Source organism: Schistocerca cancellata, chromosome 10, assembly GCF_023864275.1.
Source record: "Schistocerca cancellata isolate TAMUIC-IGC-003103 chromosome 10, iqSchCanc2.1, whole genome shotgun sequence".
NCBI lineage: Eukaryota > Metazoa > Arthropoda > Insecta > Orthoptera > Acrididae > Schistocerca > Schistocerca cancellata.
Window position 1 is genome coordinate 145,017,269 of NC_064635.1, and position 22,138 is coordinate 145,039,406.

A 22,138-nucleotide genomic window follows, 5' to 3' on the forward strand; every position below is an offset into this window, starting at 1 on the left:
AATGCATTCGTGTGGACGCTTTGTATGCCAGATTCGACAATTATGCCTGTTCACTTTCAGATTAGTGTGAAAAGTGGCTTCATCGCTAAAAATTTAGCGATCAACAATGCCATCCCCATCCTCATTCAATTGTTGCAACTGCGAACAAAACTCAAAACGCCTGTCTTTGTCGTTGTCATTGAGCTTCTGCACTAACTCCAATTTGATGGTTTCATAGACAGCTTCTGTTGCAGGACTTTCCACACTGTCAGTGGAGCCATTTCGAGTTCACGGGATGCACGATGCATCGATTTCTTTGTACTCCTTAGGAATGTCTCTCGAACGCGCTCCACATTCACTTCACTCACACTCAGATGTCCACTTCTCTTTTCCAGGCACAAGCAACCTGTCATAACGAATTTGTTGTGCCAGCAGTAAATGGCCTTCCTTGTTGGTGGCTTCTTACCGTACATGGTTCTAAGCATCTGTTGAACAGCTTTAGCACACTTGTTTTTGTCAAACCACAACACACAGAAAGGTCGCTTCGCACCTGGACGCGCCACGTTTGTGACTAGCGCTGACTGTCGGCAAATTACCAAACTACGCTGTGGCGGTATACATGGGGAGAAAAAAAAGCTTTCAGGGTTTCTCTTCGAAATGTCATATGTATAATATCTGTACAATGTTTGGTACTTGTACAATAAATAATTGAAAGTGTTCCCTGACTTTATGTACACCCTGTACTTTAACTGAGGCAGCACATGAACAATTTACAAACTTAGCCATTTCAAAAATGTTTCTACCCTTTTGGACACCAGATAAATCTTTCTGAATTACCACAACAACTGAACTGTTTCCCACGCCCTCCCCCCCCCCCCCCCCCACACACACACACACTTTATATACACTCCACACTCCACTGATAGTGCTACCACCTGCTGCATGTGAGTGGTTATTGTGTGTCGACACTGACACGAGGCGGTGGCCACATTAATGTCTCTGGACTGCGTAGATGGAAAATTGTGAGTTTAATGTAATGGAGACAGATGCATGGGGATAGCAAAGGAGGTGGGTGGAGGTAGGATCTGGCAAAGATTGATGCTAGGAGGAATGCAAGATAGAAGGATGTTTTGCAAGCTAATTCCCATTTTTGGAATTCAAAGAAGCTGGTAATTAATATGGAGTGTGTCCACCATTCCCTTTAGTATGGCTTGACCCCTGCGGAGGGCACTTCCAATGTCAAATGTCTGTGGAGGAATGGCAGCCGATTCTTCTTAGAGTGAGAAAATCAGGCTTTTTGCAGATGATGCAGTTATCTGTAATGAAGTACTATCTGAGAGAAGCTGTATAAATATTCAGTCAGATATTAGTAAGATTTCAGTGTGGTGCAGAGATTGGCAACCTGCTCTAATTGCTCAAGAAATGTAAAAGTTTGCACTCCACAAAACAAAAAAAGTAGTATCCTATGACTATAATATCAATGAGTCACTGTTGGAATCGGCTAACTCAAACAAACCTGGGTGTAACCCGTTACAGGGATATGAAATGGAATAATCATATAGGTTCAGTCGTGGGTAAAGCAGGTGATGAACTTCATTTTATCGGTTGAATACCGGGGAAGTGCAATCAGTCTACAAAAGAGATTGCTTACAAATCACTTGTGCGACCAGTTCTAAAATACTGCTCTAGTGTGCAGGACCTGTACCAGACAGGACTAACAGTGGATAGTGAACATATACAGAGAACAGCAACATGAATGGTCACAGGTTTGTTTAATCTGTGGGAGAGTATCACAGAGATACTGAAGGAAATGAACAGGAAGAAACTCTAATAACTGGTACAACGGGATGTACCCTCTGCCATGCGTCTCATGCTGGTTTGCAGTGTATAAATGTATATGTAGATTACATGATTTTTCCTTCCACTGATTCAAATGATTTTTTACAACCACTTTCTGCAATTCTCAACAGCTCCTGTCCATCAGTACTTGAGGACTGTCCAGTTTTGGTTTAGCTGTTATTGTTCCTCCATATTTCCACTTCACAATCACATTACCGACAGTCAACTTGGGCAGCTTCAGAAGGGCAGAAATGTCTGTGATAGAACTGTTACTCAGGTGATATACAATGACTTGTCCACGTATAGTCACTGAGCTCTGCTGACTGACCAATTTTGCTGTTACTGTTTCTCCACTGACAACAGAATTGCTGCCTCCTTTCATACATACTCTCTTGACATCCACTGGTCAAGTCCGCATTACATAGGGATGTGTGGATACTTTTGACCACATAGTGTATTATGATACGTCACATTGGTCACTGGTTGGTAATATACGAGGGGGGACCCAAAAATAACTGGAATTTTTTTCTAGAAAGCATATACTTTATTGTTTTCAAATACAACCTTAATCTCCTTTGAAGTACTCTCCATTAGCATTAATAAACTTGTCCAAACGTTCATTCCAGTGTCCGAAGCACCTTTTAAATTCGTCCTCTTTGATACCTGCTAGCACTTTCATGACATTGCATTTTACGTCTTCCACATCCGCAAAACGCTTCCCTCTCAAGTCTCTTTACATCCTCGGGAATAGGAAGAAGTCCGAGGGTGCTAAATCCGGCGAATAGGGCGTGTGGGTCAAGGTAGTTGTCTTTGTTGAGGCCAAAAAATGGCGAACGTTGAGAGCCATGTGCGCGGGAGTGTTGTCGTGATGCAGGAACCACACGCCAGAATCCCACAAAGCCAGACGTTTTCGTGACAAACTTATGCAAAGCCATTTCATAACCTCCAAATAGAATTGTTGGTTTACTATCTGGTTTTGAGGGACAAATGTAGAGTGTACGGTCTCTTTGATGTCAAAAAAACAGATCAACATCATTCTCACATTCGATTTCACTTGTCGAGCTTTTTTTGGTCGAGGTGAGCCAGGTCACTTCCATTGTAATGACTGTTGTTTACTTTCTGGATCGTACCCATAGCACCATGAAAAAATGTGGATCATCTTTGAATGCGTCCTTCATTTCAAGACAGGCTTGAACGCAATGATCCCTTTGATCTCCGGTAAGAAGCTTCAGCACAAATTTTGCTGCCACTCTTCGCATCCCCAAATCAATGGTCAAGATGCGCTGAATTGAGCTCCAGGACAACCCGGACAAGTTCTCGAGTTGGTCGATTGTCCTGCGTCAATCTTCACTGATAAGATCACGGATTTTGTTGATGTTGTCTTCGCTTTGAGCAGTTGGAGGTCGACGAGAACGGGGCTGATCTTCAACCACCACATCTTCCTTTCTATACCGGGAAAACCATTCGTGCACTTGTGTTTTACTAAGAGCATGGTCTTTGTAGGCTGTCTGAACCATTGCAACAGTTTCTGCTGCGTTCTTGCCGAGCAAGAAACGAAACTTCACTGCTGCACGTTGTTCATAAGAACTAGCCATTTCCTCATGTCACGTCTGCACTGTACGCACACTCAAAGAACTGCCAAAGAAACCACACTTCTCACTGATGGGTGACGCCGCGTGGCAGAATGACTCAGCAGAGCTGCTACTACAACCCTCTGGCGGCGCAACCTGCTACTACAAGCACACGATGTGCAGCATTATGCTTCCGGTTACTTTTGGGTCCCCCCCCCCCACCACCCCCCTCGTATAATAGCTCAACTCCCTTGTGTTTGGATTCATTCAGGCTGCTGTTTTTGTGTGTTTCAATTTCAGCTATTTTAGTGTATGTTACTAATTAATGTAATGGGCTGTACACTGTGTGTGCCCTATACCTAGGATGTGGTTACTGAAATGTTGCTTAGCAGTATATGTGTGAATTATGTTTACGCATTGGGTTATTGACAGCTGCTTAATACATTATTAATCAAGCAGATTTATTAACGTAGAAATGGCCTCCAACAATATAAAACGGCCTGATATGTTTGAAATCTTCAGAAAATATGTATTCGCTACAGTGTAGAATGGGTAACATTCAGAAAAGGTTAGACAAAAAATGATATAAGGCAGGCAGGCAGTTTTTCTCCTCTACTAATCAATTTGTGTTACAAAACAGCAATGAAGGAAATACGCAGTCCACTCACATTAACATGACCTCACATATCAAAAACTTGAAAAATCGCTTTGTACTGGGTGGTGCGTTTGAGACGTGCAAGAAGAGTGTCAATGGGGCTCTGGAAGGCACCGACAGGGATGCGGAGCAATGCCGATTCAGTATCGTGGCCAGCTGCGCTAGGTTTCTCGGTTGAGAATCCACGGCGTGTACAGCCTAACTGAAGTGGTCCCACACATTCTCAGTTTGGTTTAAATCTGGGCAGTTTGATGACCAGGAGAGTACGGCAAACTCATCATGGTGCTTTTCAAACCGTGCACATACAGTGCGAGCTGTGTCACATGTTGCATTGTCTTGCTGCTCGATGCCATTGTGCCAAGGAAGAAACAAACTGCATGTAAGGGAGGACACGATCCTCCAGGATACGTGCATACTTGGGTCGATCCAATGTGCCTTCCAGAATGATGAGATCACCAAGGGAATGCTGTAAAATATTCTCCAGACAATAACACACCCTCTTCGGAAGATTGCTGCGGGACCGTACACACTAATGGCCACGTCTGATGGAGCGTAGAATACGATTCACCTGAAACGGCCACCTGTCACCATTTGGTGGACGTCCAGCTGAAGTAATGGGTGTGCACATTCCGACCTTTGACGCCAACAAACAGCAGTCGCCATGGGTGCGTAAACCGGGTGCCTGCTGCAGAGGTCTGTGCCTAGCAACATTTGCTGAACATCTGAAGCCAAATTTCCTGGCAGATTATAACTGTGTGCCAGAATAGTATTTGAAACTGTGACCTTTGCCTTTTGTGGGCAAGTGGTCTAGTGACTGAACTAAGAAATTAGTTGTCTGAAATCTGAAATGTGGTTTTACATAGTGATGCTGAAAATAAAGTGGTTCGATAAGATAAGGAATGAAGAAGTCCTCTGCAAAATCAGTGAAAAAGAAACCTGTGGAGAGATCCTGAGAAGAAGAAGGGACAGGATGACAGGATATATGGGAATAAATTCTATGGTACTAAATAAAGCAAAAAGTCAGCAGGAAGTATAGGTGAAGACAGAGACTGGAATATACAGAACAAATAATTAATTCTGAGAGGTGCAATAAGCACCTTGAGATGAAGAGTTTGGCCCTTGGGAGAAAATCGTAGTGGACTGTATGAAACCAGTCAGGAGACCAATAAGGAAAAAGCAGATATTAGCCCAAAAGTCAGTGAGAAAGACAGATAAACAGATCTGTAGATCTGGGAGTTACAAAACACAACTCACATTCAGACTTTCTTTTGGACACGGAGAGGGCCTTCTTGATCGCCGTCCAGTCTTCCAGGATGTCTGTGTCTCGCAGCATGTACACGACATACGGACCCGACACGGACACAGGTTTCCGCCTCGACCCTGAGCCACTGCCGCCACTACCTCCCGCACCGTTGCCGCACCCGCCAGCCCCCACGCAGTCGGCACCGGCACTCGAACCGTGCCGGCGGCTGCCCGACCCACTGCGACCGCTGCCAGTAAGTCCACCCGCTGAAGCCGACTGCTCCACGAGCCACAAGTCTGCAGTGATGTCGACATTATTCCGGTCTTCCTCTAGGCGGCGGATTTTTTCCTCCAGGTCACTCTGGATCGAGTCCCAGAGGAGTGACTTCTCACTCTGAAATGTGTGCAGTCATTAACTTTTTCTATCCATTTCTATGATTTTATTCAGAATAATTTTAATTTAATTCATCAAGCTCTCTCAGTGAAATCTATGACACTGGAAAAAATCACTACATAATTCACAGAAAGTCAAAAGAAAATAAAATAGGTTACACAAATTAAACACAAAAAGGATTGACAATACATCACAAACAAATATTTTATCATTGTGTGGTGGCAGGAGAAAACACACAAAAAGGGTATGAAAGTGGAAAATGCGCAAGCTTTCAGAGCTAGTGCCTCCTCCTCCTCCTGGCAGAAGGATTGAAGGGAAAGAATGAGGGACGAAGGACAAAGAGTGGCGAGGTTTAGGAAAGGAAGAGAGTTAAGGAAAATCCCACTTTCTTTCTCTTCAACCCTTCTAGCAGGAGAAGGAGCCATTATCTCTGAAACTTTGTGCATTTCTGTATCATTTGTGTGTGTTTTCTCCTTCTGCCATCTGGTGAGTAAATTTTTTCTCTCTCCAATTGTATTATATTTTAAAACATCAATTATTTTCATTGACAAATAGTAAATATCATTATTCTGTAGGAGATGGTAACGGATTTGAAGCATCTGTTGGACAGAGTCCATTAGTGTCTCTAACAGAGGTGATAAGATAAATATCAACAGAAGTAAAATAAGGTTGATAGAGTCTAGTTCAATGAAGTGAAGCAATGCTGAGGGAAGAAGATTAGGAATGAGACACTAAAAGGAGTTGATGCAACTGTAGGCTTTCATGGCTATTGTCACAGATGATACAATTTTCCGAGTTTTTGGGCTGCAAATGAAGTAAACACACAGTCATGGCACACGAGGAATGTAAATGACTATTGAGAAGCCATCTCAGTGACACGACAACAATAATAGTCTGATAACATTCCCCTCTCTTTCACCACCTGCTGTTAGTATTTGCCCTATGATGACAGCCTACCACTGAGAACCTGAATTTTTTACTCAATAATCCCATTTCTCTGGAAAATTGTAGGAAAATAGCCTTTTGTACATGGAACTGCACAACAGTGTTCAGCCACTCAGGGACATCTGACCAAAAATCACAGAATACGAATCAAAACATCAACTACGAGGGCTATTAAGAAAGAAACTGAAGTTTTGGTTTATCACAGCAGTGGGGTGGGGATGCAGCCACCACCTTCACCCTGTAATGTTCCTACACTCAATACACATCCATCAATTGTAGTGTGTGGTCTGTGTATCTGCTACTTTGCTTTTTGTGAGATGATAAAATGTGCGCTGCAAAAGAAAATCGTGCCATTTGTGAGGTGCATTCTGTGATTAACTTTTTGTTGGCAAAAAAACTGCAAAACAATTGAAATTTATCTCACCTCTCATTTATGGTGTGTACTGGAAAGGAATAATGAGTGAAAGCTAAGTGAGGCAACGGTGGAGTGATTTTAGAAATGGTGCACAAATGTTCACAGAGAGGACGGTAGTGGTAGGCCTTGCCTTGTGACTGAGGAACTGCTGATGAAAATCAACAACAAAATTTGTGAAATTTATTATGGAACTTTTGCAACATTTCCCCCATATTCGAAAGAGTTCGATGCATGAAACTGTGGTGGAGAAACTTTGTTACCAAAAATTTTGTGCCAGGTGAGTTCCCAAAATCCTAACAGAAGACCACACAAAATAAGGACTGGCTGCAGCGCATTGACCTTCCTCGAAGTTTATGAGAAAAATGGTAAAAAGTTATCAATTGTATCACAACTGGGGTGAGGCTTGGATGAATCGTGTCTATTGTGAAACAAAAAGGCAGTGGATGGAATGGGGACACCCAAATACTTCCAAGAAACCAAGGAAGTGTTTGCAAACACTGTCAGCAAGAAAGATCATGGCTACTGTGTTTTGGGACATTAAGAGAGTGATTCTTGTCAAGTTCCTTGAACGTGGCACAACACAGTGCAAAAACTTTGTTTTTTCATGACAACACAAGTCCACACACAGTCAATCGTACCCGAGAGCTCCTATGGGGCTGTGTGCAGTATAAACCAGTGGCCGATAAACTGCCTCAATTTGAATGGTGATTATGGAGAAAAATATCGTAACATTGTACCTTTAAAATGTATATAATAGAAATTATTTTTTTATATTGTTAATTTTTTATTTCAAAACATCTGTTACTTTCTGGGTAGCCCTCATATTTTAGAATTTTGAAGAGGAATGTGATATACCTTAACAACTAATAAGATTTTTACTATCAGTCATAGATGCATTATGCTATTTGGGCAGGAAAATAACTGACAATGGCCGAAGTGGAGGGATATAAAAAGAAGACGGGCAATAGTAAGAAAAATGTTTTTAAAAGGAGGAATTTTGTAAACATTTATTTTACATTTAAGTGTTAGAAAGCCTTTTCTGAAAATATTTGTCTCGAATGTAGCCTTGTACAGAGGTTGTAACACGGACGATAAGCAGCACAGACAATGACAGAAGCTTTTGAAATGTGGTGCTGCAGAAGAATGCTGTATTTTAGCAGAAGAATACTGTATTTTAGATCTGCAGATTGGGTAACTAATGACATAATATAGAATTTGATTGGCGAGAAAAGAAATTTATAACACAACCTGACTAGAACAAGTGACTTAACTGCTAGGTTCCATCTCAAGGCATCAACGAATTGTTGACTTGGTAATGGGAGGAAGAATGTGTATGTCTGTGGGTGGGTGGTGGTGGGGGGAGAGGCAGGGTTAAAAACTTCACAGGGAGACAAAGACTTGTTTACAGTAAGTAGGTTCAAATCGACATGGGTTGCAGCAGCTGCACACAGGTGAAGAGGCTCACACAAGATAGACTAGTGTGGACAGCTGGATCAAAAACCAATCTTTGTACAGAAGACCACAACAATGACAACAACAGTAAATAATACGTTGCAATCTGTGACTCTTATAAACTACTGTCAGATACTCCTGCAGAGAATAAAAGTAATTGGCCACAAGGAAGTGTGTCAACTCAGATTTGTAAATCTATTCAAATTTCTCAGTTCTGCTAGAAATAAGCTGAAAATGAAAACCACAGAAAAATGTATATTTTTCTGTACAATGTTAAAGAAGTGGAAATCATTTTTCCCCCTAATTGATGTTCACTTTATTTACCACAAATCCCACGAGGGAGTATATGTGCAGAAATTGAAGAGTAAAAATTCCAAGACATTTGAACAACAGCCTGCAAGATCTCACACTTAAAATGTAATCCACAAAATGTGCAACTTTATGGGGCCAAATAATCCAAATATCTAAATCTACAATTCTGCTGCACAAACAGTCGTACAATGCGTAATAAATAGTACACAGTGCAACATTGTAATTTTCTTCTCTTTGTAAATGAACAGATAGTGTGCAGGAATTACGAGTGTATATGTTTATACCTTCAACAAAGTGTCACATTTCCGTATGTTATATCTCAATGACGAATTTGAAACATTTAGCTCTGGAGAGGAGCAAGAAGGAGAGTTATGGTTCAAGTTTAAAATAATAGCTGACCATACGCTGGAAAGATAGGTACCCAGTAAAATAGTTCATGATAGGAGGAACTTTCCATAGTATACAGTCACAGCAAAAAAACTTCTAAAGAAAAAGAGATTACTGCATAACTGTAAAACAAAGCATAAGACTATAGATAGAGATATGCTGAATGAGATACTTTTGGCTGTCAGGAGGGCAATACCATAGGATAGTATTTTTGAAGGATCTCTCACAAGATCAGATGAAATTCTAGTAATGCATACATGTATTTCCTCTGTGTTCCAAGTAAACTCACATTTCAGCTAAAATTGCTTTGAGAACATATGTCTGAAACCTTTATGTGTGGAATTGTGGCTTATTCATCTCATGAAGTACATTTACAATCCAATTAGTTCGCATACGGGAGACATGTCAAAAATTTATAAAACAGTTACCATGGTTTTTATGCTTATAAATAATAGTACTAAAATAAATAACAACACTAAAAAGATATTTGTATCCATCTCACATTTCCAGTTCAACCTACATGACTTGCATTAACTTGGGTTCTAATTTATTATAAATTTTCATTCCCATTTATTGAGGTCACTGTGCATACAGTTTGGGGCAATGGCCAGGAAGCATAAAATTTTCTTTATCATATCCTACGAATGAACAAACTCGTACAAAAAAAAAAAAAAAAAAAAAAAAAAACATAATGATCTTGGTGAAATCTATGAATGGATTGAGGATTTCGTCACCGAGAGGGTACAGCAACTTATGTTGGGTGGAGAGCCATCAATAAATGTAGAAGAAACTTCAGGTGCATCCAGGGAGGTGTGTTGTGTGTTTGTTTGTTTTATTTTAGGGCAAAAAAAAAAAAAAAAAAAACTGTGGTCATACACGCCCAAGTCAAAACTATAGAAAGCAAACACAGATACAAGGGAAATGACTGTGTGTCAGTCCCAATGGAATGAATAGGAGACATCTAAACAAGGCACATGGAAAAAGGACTAAAATAACATGATACAAAAATGGAGATTTAAAACTAAAAGTTAAATGGCCTTAACCATATTGCTTCGGCAGATAAAGAGTAACACACGGACAACAGCCCACATGTCATTTGCTAAAACAGCTGATAAATCAGATGGCAAACCCAAGATGGAATGTAAGTTAGTAAAAAAAGGGCATTCCAGCAGGTATGGCGGACAGATAAAATCTGGGCACAATGCGTACAAAGTGGTGGGGCAGTGCCACTGAGCAAATGATGATGTGTAAATAGGCAGTGCCCAATACACAGTCGAGTTAAAATAATCTCCTCTTGGCGGGAGGTCTGAAAGGAGGTCGTCCAAGGAGCTGGGAGAGGCTTAATATGCCAAAGCTTATTTCTGTGAAGGGAGGACCATTGGCAATGCCAAAGGGACACCACCTCCTGACAGACAGCAATGCAGAGATGATTGGAGGGAATAGAGGTACTCGCAGGCTGAGGTAAGAGGACTGCAGCCTTGGCAGCAGTGTCAGAAGCCACATTTCATGGGAGACCGACATGACCAGTGACCCACAGAAACATGACATTGGCTCCACCAAGGGTGAGCAAGTGACAGTTTTCCTGTACCTGCAGCACTAAGGGACGAGCAGTATACAGTCAAAGAGACTGTGGAGGGTGCTGAGTGAGTCTGAGCAGCGAACACAATTGGAAAGGCTGTGTCGCCAGATGTACTCCACAGCCTAATACGAGGCGAAAAGCTCAGCTGTAAATACTGAGGAGTGGGCCGGAATCCAATATCGAAAGACACGTGTGCCAATGATGAATGCACACCCAACCCACAGTCAGTCCGAGAGGCATTAGTGTATACAAAGGTACTACTGCTAAATTCCATGCGAAGGTCGTGAAACTGAAGGCTACAGACTGAGGCTGGAGTAGTGTCCTTAGGAAGTGAATGAAGGCCGAGGTTAATATGGGCCGCTTCACGAAGCCAAGGTGGTGAAGGGTTCACACCCACGGGGATAGTTGCATGCAGTGTGAAGTTAAGCCGCCATAGCAAGTGGCGAGACGATCAAAGGAATCATCCAAGAAGGGGGCATAGGAAGGGTGGCCACACATGGCAGACAAACGGCATGCATACCTGCTGAGGAGAAAGTCACAGCGGTAGGACAGTGGTAGTTCAGCAGCGTATGCATACAGACTCTCAACCGGGCTCGTGTAAAAGGCACCCGTTGCCAAACGGATGCCATGATGATGGATAGTGTTGAGACGGCGTAAAAGGGATGGGCGTGCAGATGCATAAACAAAGCACCCATAGTCGAGTTTTGGAGGAGGGTGGTTCGATCGGCACCCCAAGAAGTACCATTGAGGACACGTAGGACATTGAGAGACTGTGTACAGTGGGCTGCCAGGTAAAAGACATAGTAGGACATAGGAGGACCTATTGAGCATGAGCCCGAGGAATTTCATAGTGTCAATGAATGAAAGGGCAAGAGGCCCAAGATGGAGAGCTGGAGGGAGAAACCATTTGCGCCGCCAGAAATTCATAGAAATTCATACAGAGGGTTTGTCAGTGGAAAAGTGAAAGCCATTGGCGAAGCTCCAGGAGTGAAGATGATCAAGACAGTGCTGAAGACACCGCTCAGTGAGACAGGTCTGTGGAGAACTGCAATAGATGGCAAAATCATCAACAAAAAGGGAGCCGGAGACAGACCATGATAGGGTTAATAGTGATAGCAAAGAGGATGACGCTCAGGACGGAACCCTGAGGCACACCATCATCATCATTTAAGACTGATTATGCCTTTTAGTGTTCAGTCTGGAGCATAGCCCCTTATAAAATTCCTCCATGATCCCCTATTCAGTGCTAACATTGGTGCCTCTTCTGATGTTAAACCTATTACTTCAAAATCATTCTTAACCGAATCCAGGTACCTTCTCCTTGGTCTGCCCCAACCCCTCCTACCCTCTACTGCTGAACCCATGAGTCTCTTGGGTAACCTTGCTTCTCCCATGCGCGTAACATGACCCACCATCTAAGCCTGTTCGCCCTGACTGCTACATCTATAGAGTTCATTCCTAGTTTTTCTTTGATTTCCTCATTGTGGACACCCTCCTGCCATTGTTCCCATCTACTAGTACCTGCAATCATCCTAGCTACTTTCATATCCGTAACCTCAACCTTGTTGATAAGGTAACCTGAATCCACCCAGCTTTCGCTCCCATACAACAAAGTTGGTCAAAAGATTGAACGGTGCACAGATGACTTAGTCTTGGTACTGACTTCCTTCTTGCAGAAGAGAGTAGATCGTAGCTGAGCGTTCACTGCATTAGCTTTGCTACACCTCGCTTCCAGTTCTTTCACTATGTTGCCATCCTGTGAGAATATGCATCCTAAGTACTTGAAACCATCCACCTGTTCTAACTTTGTTCCTCCTATTTGGCACTCAATCCGTTTATATTTCTTTCCCACTGACATTACTTTCGTTTTGGAGATGCTAATCTTCATACCATAGCCCTTACATTTCTGATCTAGCTCTGAAATATTACTTTGCAAACTTTCAATCGAATCTGCCGTCACAACTAAGTCATCCGCATATGCAAGACTGCTTATTTTGTGTTCACATATCTTAATCTCACTCAGCCAGTCTATTGTTTTCAACATATGATCCATAAATACTATGAACAATGAGGCACACCATTTTTGTGGATAAAGGTGTTCGACAAAGCAGCACCTTGAAAACTCGGTCTTGTGAAAATGCCCAAAGAAAACAGGGCACGCACCCATGGAAGCCCCACGTGTAAAGAGTACGGAGGATACCAGTTCTCCAGCAGGTGTCGTAGGCCTTCTCCAAATCGAAAAAGACGACCACAGTCTGGGATTGCCGCAGAAAACCATTCATGACATGGGTGAACAAATAACAAGATGGTCAACTGCAGAACGCCGTGCTCGAAATCCACACTGTGCATCTGTGAGTAAATGGCGATATTCAATCCACCACGCCAGCCGGGCATGAATCATACATTCCATCACCTTGCATACGCAGCTGGTAAGAGAGATGGGGCAGTAGTTAGAAAGAAGGTTTTTGTCCTCACCGGGCTTAGGTATGGGTATGACTGTGGCTTCATGCCAGCGTCATCCAGGAAATGTGCCCTCAGCCCAGATGTGGCTGTATGTGTTAAGCAGAAAGGGCTTGCCCGCAAGAGAGAGGTGCTGCAAAATCTGAATGTGGATAGTGTCTGGCCCTGGGCCGGAGGACTGGGATGAACTGAGAGCATGATCTAGCTCTCTTATAGTGAGGGTGGCATTGTAGCACTCACGATTCAGAGAAGAGAAGGGTATCGCCCAAGCCTCCTCCACTTGTTTCCTATGGGTAAAGGCAGGGTGATAGTGGGAAGAGCTCAAAACTTCCACAAAATGGGAGTTAGCAACAGGATCCATGATGACAGCAGCACTTACTGTCAGGCCGGAAATGGGGGAATTGATCTTGGTTCCAGACAACCGTTGGAGGTTGGCCCACACAACAGAGGAAGGTGTGGAACTGTTAAAAGAACTAGTGAACAAAATCCAACTAGCTCTTTTGTTATTCCGAAGAACTCGACGACACTCTGCACGCATCTGTTTATAATAAATGCAGTTTTTCAGTGCAGGGTGGCAGTTAAAAATGTCTCTGTGCACGAATTGCATCGTGACATGCCTCATTCCACCAGGGGACTGGGACACGACATGGTAAAGAGGAAGTGCGAGGAATGAAACGTTCTGCAGCAGTAAGGATAATGTTTGTGAGAGAGTCCACCTGGTCAACACAACTGAGGAAATCTTGTTCTGAGAAGGTCGCCAGGGAGGAGTAAAGCTGCCAGTCAGTCTGAGTATGCTGCCATTTGGGCATTCATGTGGATGGGGAAGGAGTCAGCAGACGGAGAGCACACGGGAAATGGCTGCTCGAGTAGACGTCAGAAAGAACGGACCACTCAAGACGATGGGCAAGCTGGGCAGTGCAAATGGGAATAGGTGTGTGAGGAGTCAGAAAGGAAAGTGGGTGCACCAGTGTTAAGGTAGAAGAGGTTGGGTTGGTTGAGAATGTCAGCCAAGAGGGCACCTCTCTGGCAGGTCCTGAGAGAACCCCAAAGGGGATGATACACATTAAAGTCAGCGAGTGGCAAAAACGGTGGAGGTAGCTGCCCAATAAGGTGAAGGAAGTCAACCATGGTGACATCGAAGGATGGAGGTACATAAATAGTACAGAGGGAGAAAGTCAGGTGGGGAAAGAAGAGGCGAACAGCAACAGCTTGAAGACGGGTAGTCTATGAAGGTCATCCCATATAAGAAGCATGACACCCCCACGAGATGGGATGCCCACCTCAGGTGGCAGATCAAAACGAATCAGTACGTAATGTGGAAGGTCAAAGTGGTCTTGAGGGCCCAATTGCGTTTCCTGAAGGCAAACACTGTGTTCTCCTGTCTGGCACTTATCGTTCAGCTCTTGTTACCCCCTGCTCCAAGGACATGGCTACACAGAGTACAAAGTAGGCAAAGTACAACAGCCTGCTCATCCTGGGAGAGGCAGTGTGGCTGCCATTGCAGTTGATACAGTGGGGAGAAGGAGGTGGACATTCGCCCTCGTGTGCATCCCTGCCACAGGTTACGCATTTGGCTGGGTGTCGACAAGACATTCTAGTGTGATTGAACCGATGACACTGGTAACAGCGCATCGGATTCAGAATGTACGGCCAGACTGTGATGACTTCGTAGCCTGCTTTAATCTTGGACAGCAGCACCACCCTATCAAAGGTGAGGAAAAGAGTGCGGGTGGGCACTAAGAAGGAATCGACCTTTTTCATTACACGATGAACGGCATTGACACCCTGAGCAGAGAGGTAAGATTGTATTTTAGCCTCGGTTAGACAGTCAAGCAGCCTGGTGTAAATTACACTGCGGGAAGAATTCAAAGTTCTATGTGCCTCGACACGAACAGGGTAGCTGTGGAGAAGCGAGGCAGCAAGTAGTTGTGGTGCTTGAGCATCAGAAGCCGTCTCAAAAAGCAAGGTGCCATTCCGTAAATGAGAGCAGGATTTCACAGATCCAGCAATTGCATCAACACCTTTCTGAATATTAAATGGATTGACTGTGGTGAAGGACTGACTGTCTTGAGTACGTGATACCACAAGGAACCTTGATGCAGCAGGAAGAATCTTTGAATCAGTAGCCTCATTATGTTTACGTTTCGTTGACATCAATGGAGAGACTGAGTGATTCATCGTGAGGAAATCCCCCATGATTGCTAGCATCTCCGATGGTGCACTCCTTCCAACTGGGGGGCCCCTACACAAGGGGCACACCCGCCTTAGGTGATTGTTTACACCTCAGGTCACAGCTCCCGAACACCGGACGGAGGTACCAATGGGCAACCTGGGAAGGTTACAGCTTAGGCAATCACACCTCCCTGGGCCTGGCCTGTACCAGGGGGTACGTGCCAACCCTACCTGTCAACCCGAGGCTGGTAATTATGCGTTACCCAGTCACCTTTTATGTGCTGAGTGATTCATCGTGAGGAAATCTCCCGTGACTGCCAGCATCTCGATGGTGCACTCCTTCCAACTGGGGGCCCCCTACACAAGGGGCACACCCGCCTTAGGTGATTGTTTATACCTCAGGTCACACCTCCCGAACACCAGACGGAGGTACCAATGGGCAATCTGGGAAGGTTACAGCTTAGGCAATCACACCTCCCTGGGTCTGGCTGTACCAGGGGGTATGTGCGAACCCTACCTGTCAACCCGAGGCTGGGAATTCACCTTTTACGTGTCAGACGCATGGGCTGGCCTTCAGGAGTGCACAGGGAGGAAGAAGAAAAAAGAGGATCCTCAAATGCCGAAGTGGAGGAACGAGAGGAGGAGGGAAACAAAGAAGGAAAAAGGAAAGTTGAGACTGTTCACAGGTCAGTGACAGAATGCAGAACATTCCCAATAATACCCCAGACATGTTACCCAAGAGAGGGGAAAAGGAATAGCAAGGGGATAGACATGCAGCATGGAAGGGAAAAAGTGCTGCAAAGGCTGGGGCCCCGTGGTAGCCAAGCATGAACCCGCCAAAGAGTGATGAACCCCCTGGGGGAGGGGGGGGGGGAGGTGTGTTGTGACCTCTGCTATTGATATTATACATTAATTACTTTGGAGGGGGGGTTGTGACCTTTGCTATTAATATTATACATTAATTACTTTGCAGACAATATTAATAGTAATCTCAAACTGTTTGCAGGTGATGCAGTTATCTATAATGAAGTCTTGTCTGAAAAAGGCTGTACTAAAATTCTGTCAGATTGTTGTAATGTTACAAAGCTGTGAAATGACTGGCAATTTGCTTTGAATGTTCAGAAATTTAAAATTTTGCAGTTCACAAAACAAAAACAAAAAGTTGTAACCCATGACTAAAATATCAGAGGCACAACTGGAACTACTGAACTCATATCAATACATTGGTGTAGCAATTTGTAGAGCTATGAAACATAAAGATCACACAGGCTCAAATCATAGGTAAGGTAAGTGTCTCATTTCATTTCATTTCATTGCTAGAATACTAGAAAATGCAATCAATGTACAAAGGAGACTGCTTACTAAACACTTATGTGAGCCATCTTAGAACATTGCTCACGCATGTAAGATCTGTACTGTATAGGGCTAAAGGGGGACATATACAAGGAAACATTTTCAGCTGTCCCCATCGAGGTATATCAACAACACCTGTCGGCAGGTGAGGGTTTCAATTAATTACCATTTATTCAAGAGAAGCTGCACGGTCATCAGTGGTATCTGTTCTTTCAAGAACAGTTACTATCTTCATATACATGTAGTTAAAGGCTATCCAGGCGCTGACCTTCGTCTGTGCGAATGCGCACAGGTTGTCCGAACTCCTACAGCGAATCGTCACCTCAGTGTGCGCGAGTAATGAGTGGATGGGCAAATATCTATTAGGTACATTGTGTATCTATTAGGTTCATTACGTATGTACGATTAATTTAAGTTCACACAGAGGGATTTATTAAGTTATCCTTCTTCCTGCACTCCATATATGAATGGAACATGATAAAGCCCTAATACCTAGTACAAAGGAAAGTACCCTCTGCCATGCAATTCACAGTGGTTTGCAGAGTATGGGTTCAATTTGTTTGGATGTCTCTGTACAATCCTTGATCTGTTTCTCTGTTCATGCCTTGATTTGTCTAGCGTTCTGGAAAGTTCATTCTTTGGAAGTTTAAATCTGGCTAGACAACTCATAAAAAGGCACTTTCTTAAATATACACTGTTGCAGGATGAAATCAAAGGCAGTTTGAAAGTCTAGAAACAATGAATCCACTTTATCGTCTCAATTTATGATTATTAAAATATCAGGAGTTAGGAGTGCAAAGTTTTGTGTACCCTAGGTTTCTGGAATTTCTGTTGGTCACCATAAATGCTTCACTATTTGCATTATTATTTGACTGCACTTTTATAACTACAAGCTCTGCTAATACTGAAAACAAGATACATGTAAAACATGATTTTGTCGTTTGAGAAATAATATTCTATCAAAATACTTTGTAACACAGTTGCTGCAAATAACTTTATAAACTTCATTTACACTGAGAAAAGTCATACTATGAGGGATATCTAGAAAGCTTTTTACAAAAACACAAATACACATATTTCAATGAAACATACAGGAACAGCAGCATAGGTATTACATCATTTTGTCAAATAATCACCTTTTACTTCAATGCATTTTATCAATCTCTATTATAGATGTCTCCCACCAAATCCTTAAACCGCATCTCCACTTCGATTTTTATCTCCTCATTGTCAGAAAAGTGTTTTCCACCCACATATTTCTTCAATTTAGGAAATACATGATAGTCAATAGGCATGTGATTTGAACTGTAAGATATGTGGTTTAAAAGATTCCAACACAATGAGGTCAATAATTCTTGCACTGCTTGAGTTGAGTGCAGTCTAGCATTATCATGAAAGAGGCAGACTCCCTGTGTCAGCATTCCATGTTGTTTGCTTTGTGTGGATCTGTGGAGTTTCTTTAGGGTCTCACAATATCACGCAAAGCTGACTGCTTTGCTCCTCGACAAGAATTCGACAAGCAGAACCCCTTATTTGTCCCAGAAAGCAGTTGCCAGACTTTTCGAGCTAACTGCTGAGTTGAATTTTTTGTTGAAGAGTGTGGTGTCACTGCATTAACTGTCATTTACTCTGTGGGGTAAGGTTGTAAACATGTCATTCCTGTCACTATGGAGCCAGGAAAGTCCTTCGATACTTGCAAAATCATCAGTCAAATCTGTTAAATTTCATAGAACTGTCATTCGTTGCTGTCAAATAGAGATTATGCTATGTCATATATAATTTATGCACTAAAATATGCAGTGTTCTTTTATCTCCACAAATTGTTATGGCACATGCAATACAGATATTATTAGGAGAAGTATTTTCAATTATTTAGTGGAAAACTACAACCGTATCAAAGTTTCCAGATTCCAGCACAAGAACAACTGCAAAGAAGAAGTAGTCCGAAACTTATTTAATATACACGATTTTATGATAACAGTGAATCAAAAAGCAGCAGTCCTGAGTTGGAAGATATCAATATTCTCAATCAGTAATAACTTAAACATTCAAAAAAACTAATAGGAACATTGATCTCCATTATTTCCTGCATCATCTAAAGGTTAATGATATTTTTGTTACAAGCTTATCCAGAATCTGAGAAGATTTGAGAATTCAGATTTATGAGAATGAGTACATAGATTTTTTATGTTATTATTTACTTTTTAATGTTTCTGCCCTACTGGACCATACAATGTTCAACAAAGGCCATTTTCAGAGTTCTGTTTCAGCTTTTTTCTTTGTGTCCATGTCAATTTCATTCCATCAGAATGGACTCATACGAGCAAGTTCTTCTGGTCTTCTTGAGTTATTCTGCTATGCCAATTGCCAATTTTTCAATTTTCTGCTTAAAATTCATCATCAAGTTGCCTTATTCCCCTAGAATTTTGGACTGATTTTTTCATATCCAAATATATATATTGGTATATTTTTCAATTTCGTTATTTGCTCTAAGTAGGTACAGTCCTCCTTCAATATATTTTGAATCTGAATTTTTTCCAGTGCTTTTTGTGCTCCCTTTTTGATTTCTTGTGTCTCTTTCAGTTTAAAATGAGTGTTAAGTTAAAACAGACCAATCTCCTGAATCATTTTGAGCTATGAAACACTCTATTTTGCTTGAAGGTCTCTCGGTCATGCAGCCGGGTTGACTGGTCGTTGTTGAACGAATTTTCGACGGCGTATCATGCCATCATCATCAGGTTACTCCTGTTGACTGACGTCCTAGGCCGGCGGGTGGTGTGGTATACATACCTGTCGCCTCTCCCGTCCACTGACTCCGCGTATGGACTGAGGGATGTGCAGGCCGCGGTGGTGGGGGTAGCTTGCGCTGACGAGATGACTGATGGGCGTCAGTACGCATGCCGCCTTCGGCGGGTGTGGTGCCCCGTTTCTGCTGCTCCTGCAGAACTTTTATTGCTGGATTCCACGCTTGGCCGAGTTGAAATCCGTTGTCCTTGTTAATAAGGTTCTCATGCAGCCGGATTTCAATTGCTTCCTTGTATACACAGTCCCAACAGCGGGATGTGTTGTGCAGGACTTCTGTGTTCTCGTATTCCATACGATGATTTGTCTCGAGGCAATGTTCTGCGATGGCAGATTTTGTAGGCTGTTGGAGATCAGTGTGCCGTTTGTGTTCAGTACACCTTTCCTCGATGGTGCGAATGGTTTGCCCCACATATGCTTTCCCACACTCGCACAGTATGAAATAAACTTCAGATTTCCAGAATCCTAAATCATCCTTCACTGTCCCTACAAGGGACTTGATCTTTGGCGGCGGGCGGTAGATGCATTTTATGTTATGATGTCCTAGAATCCTGCCTATTTTTCCAGATACGTTGCCTGCATATGGTATGTAGGCTGTCGCTTTCGGTGGATCATCATCAGGTGTCGGCTGTGGTGTGGTCTTCTGCTTGAAGGCGCATCGAATTTGGCGGTCACTACAGCCATTCTTCTGGAACACATCCTTGAGGTGATCTAGTTCTAGTTTTAAGCTTTCTTCGTCGGAGATCACACGGGCTCTGTGAATCAATGTATTTAGTACTCCTTCTCTTTGTGACGGGTGATGACAGCTGGAGGCGTGAAGGTACAGATCCGTGTGGGTTGTCTTCCAGTAGACGCTGTGTCCTAGTGTTCCATCAGGCTTTTTCCGTACCAGAACATCCAAGAATGGCAGCTGCCCGTTCTTCTCCACCTCCATGATGAACTGAATTTGGGGGTGGATAGAGTTCAGATGTTGTAAGAACAGTTGGAGCATCTCTTCCCCATGAGGCCAAATGACGAAAGTGTCGTCAACATATCTGTAGAAGACTGTTGGTTTTAGTGGTGCTGATTCTAATGCTTTCTCCTCAAATTCTTCCATGTACACTCTTTATTTTCCTGTATTTACTTCCTAGAATTTTTGTTGCCAGATGTACACTTTGTTTTTGCAAATGGCATTCATTCTTTATAAAGTTACATTTGTTTTTGTGTTGTTTGAATGTCCTGACATCATGTACTGTATTCTGAAGGAGAAACTCAAGAGTGATTTGTAACAAAATGACTCAGAAAATTTTCTTCCGCCAATGAAGAGTTCAACTCCTCCCAGAGCATATGAAACTTCCTGGAGTTTTTAAGAATTCCTTAGGATTTCCAGTAAATTTGATTTCCACAAGTTTTCCCAATATTCCAAGTTTTATAGACAAGTTGCCACATAGCCGGTTAATGCTCTGGCAAAGGAAAGCAATTCTCAGTAACTTAGGTGTATGCTATAATGAGAATTGTTACTATGCAGTTTGTACAAGAACTGTAAGGGTAAAATAAGAATGCAAGAAAGAGAACTGAAACTCAGATTAAAAAGTGCGTAAGACAGAGAACAGTCTTTCCTCTTACTGTTCCATGTGTGTACAGAGTAAGCAACGATGAAAGTAAAAGATAGTGGGATTAAAACTCAGCAAGAAAGAGTATGAGTTATAAGATCTGATGATGACATTGCGATCCTCAGTAAATGTCGTGTGACTAGGGCCTCCCATCGGGTAGACCATTCACTGGGTGCAAGTCTTTCGATTTGACGCCACTTCGGCAACTTGCGTGTCGATGGGGATGAAATGATGATGATTAGGACAACGCGACACCCAGTTGCTGAGCGGAGAAAATCTCCGACTCAGCCGGGAATCGAATGCGGGCCCTTAGGATTGACATTTTGTCACGCTGGCCACTTAGGTACTGGGAGCAGACACTATCCTCAGTGAAAGTGATGAACAATTGCATGACATGTTTAATGGAATGCACAGTGTAATGAGTACAATATACGGATGGAGAGTAAACGGAAGAAAGACTGAAGAATAGCAGAAACGAAATTAATGATAAATTTAACACAAAACTTGGGGGCTCAAGATGTAGAGGAAGTGAAGGAATTCTCTTACTACGGAAGCAAAGTAACAAATGATGGAGTAATAAAAGAGAACATAAGAAACAGATCAGAACAAAAAAGAGAGCAGTCCTGGCCAAAAGAAGTCTGCCAGTATCAAATATTGGCCACAATTTAAGGAAGACATTTCTGAGAATCTACATCCAGACCAAAGAACCGTACAGAAGCGATTTATAAAATGCGGAAAAACCAGAAAAAAGATAATTGGAGCCTTTCAGATATATTGCTACAGAAGGACGTTTAAAGAAGTTGGACTGATAAAATAAGAAACAAGGAGGAACATAAGGAAAACGCTGAAAATGAGAGTGACAGATTTTAAGGCATCAGGGAATCACTTCTGTGGTACTAGAGGAAGCAGTAGATGGAAAAAATTATAGGGCGGCAGGGGGGGGGGGGGGGGGAGACTAGAATTTATACAAGAAACAACTGTAAATGATG

At 42.7% G+C, this 22,138-nt stretch overlaps 1 protein-coding gene across 2 annotated transcripts in view; it reads right to left on the reverse strand.

Moving 5' to 3' along the window:
• Window positions 1-22,138, reverse strand: part of LOC126106349 (breast cancer metastasis-suppressor 1-like protein-A) — an 80,326-nt gene that overhangs the window by 28,180 nt on the left and 30,008 nt on the right. For both annotated transcript variants that reach the window (XM_049912600.1, XM_049912601.1), the window contains exon 5: window positions 5,299-5,680. In XM_049912600.1, the coding sequence (XP_049768557.1) occupies window positions 5,299-5,680 (382 nt within the window). The remainder of the gene's footprint in view (window positions 1-5,298; window positions 5,681-22,138) is intronic.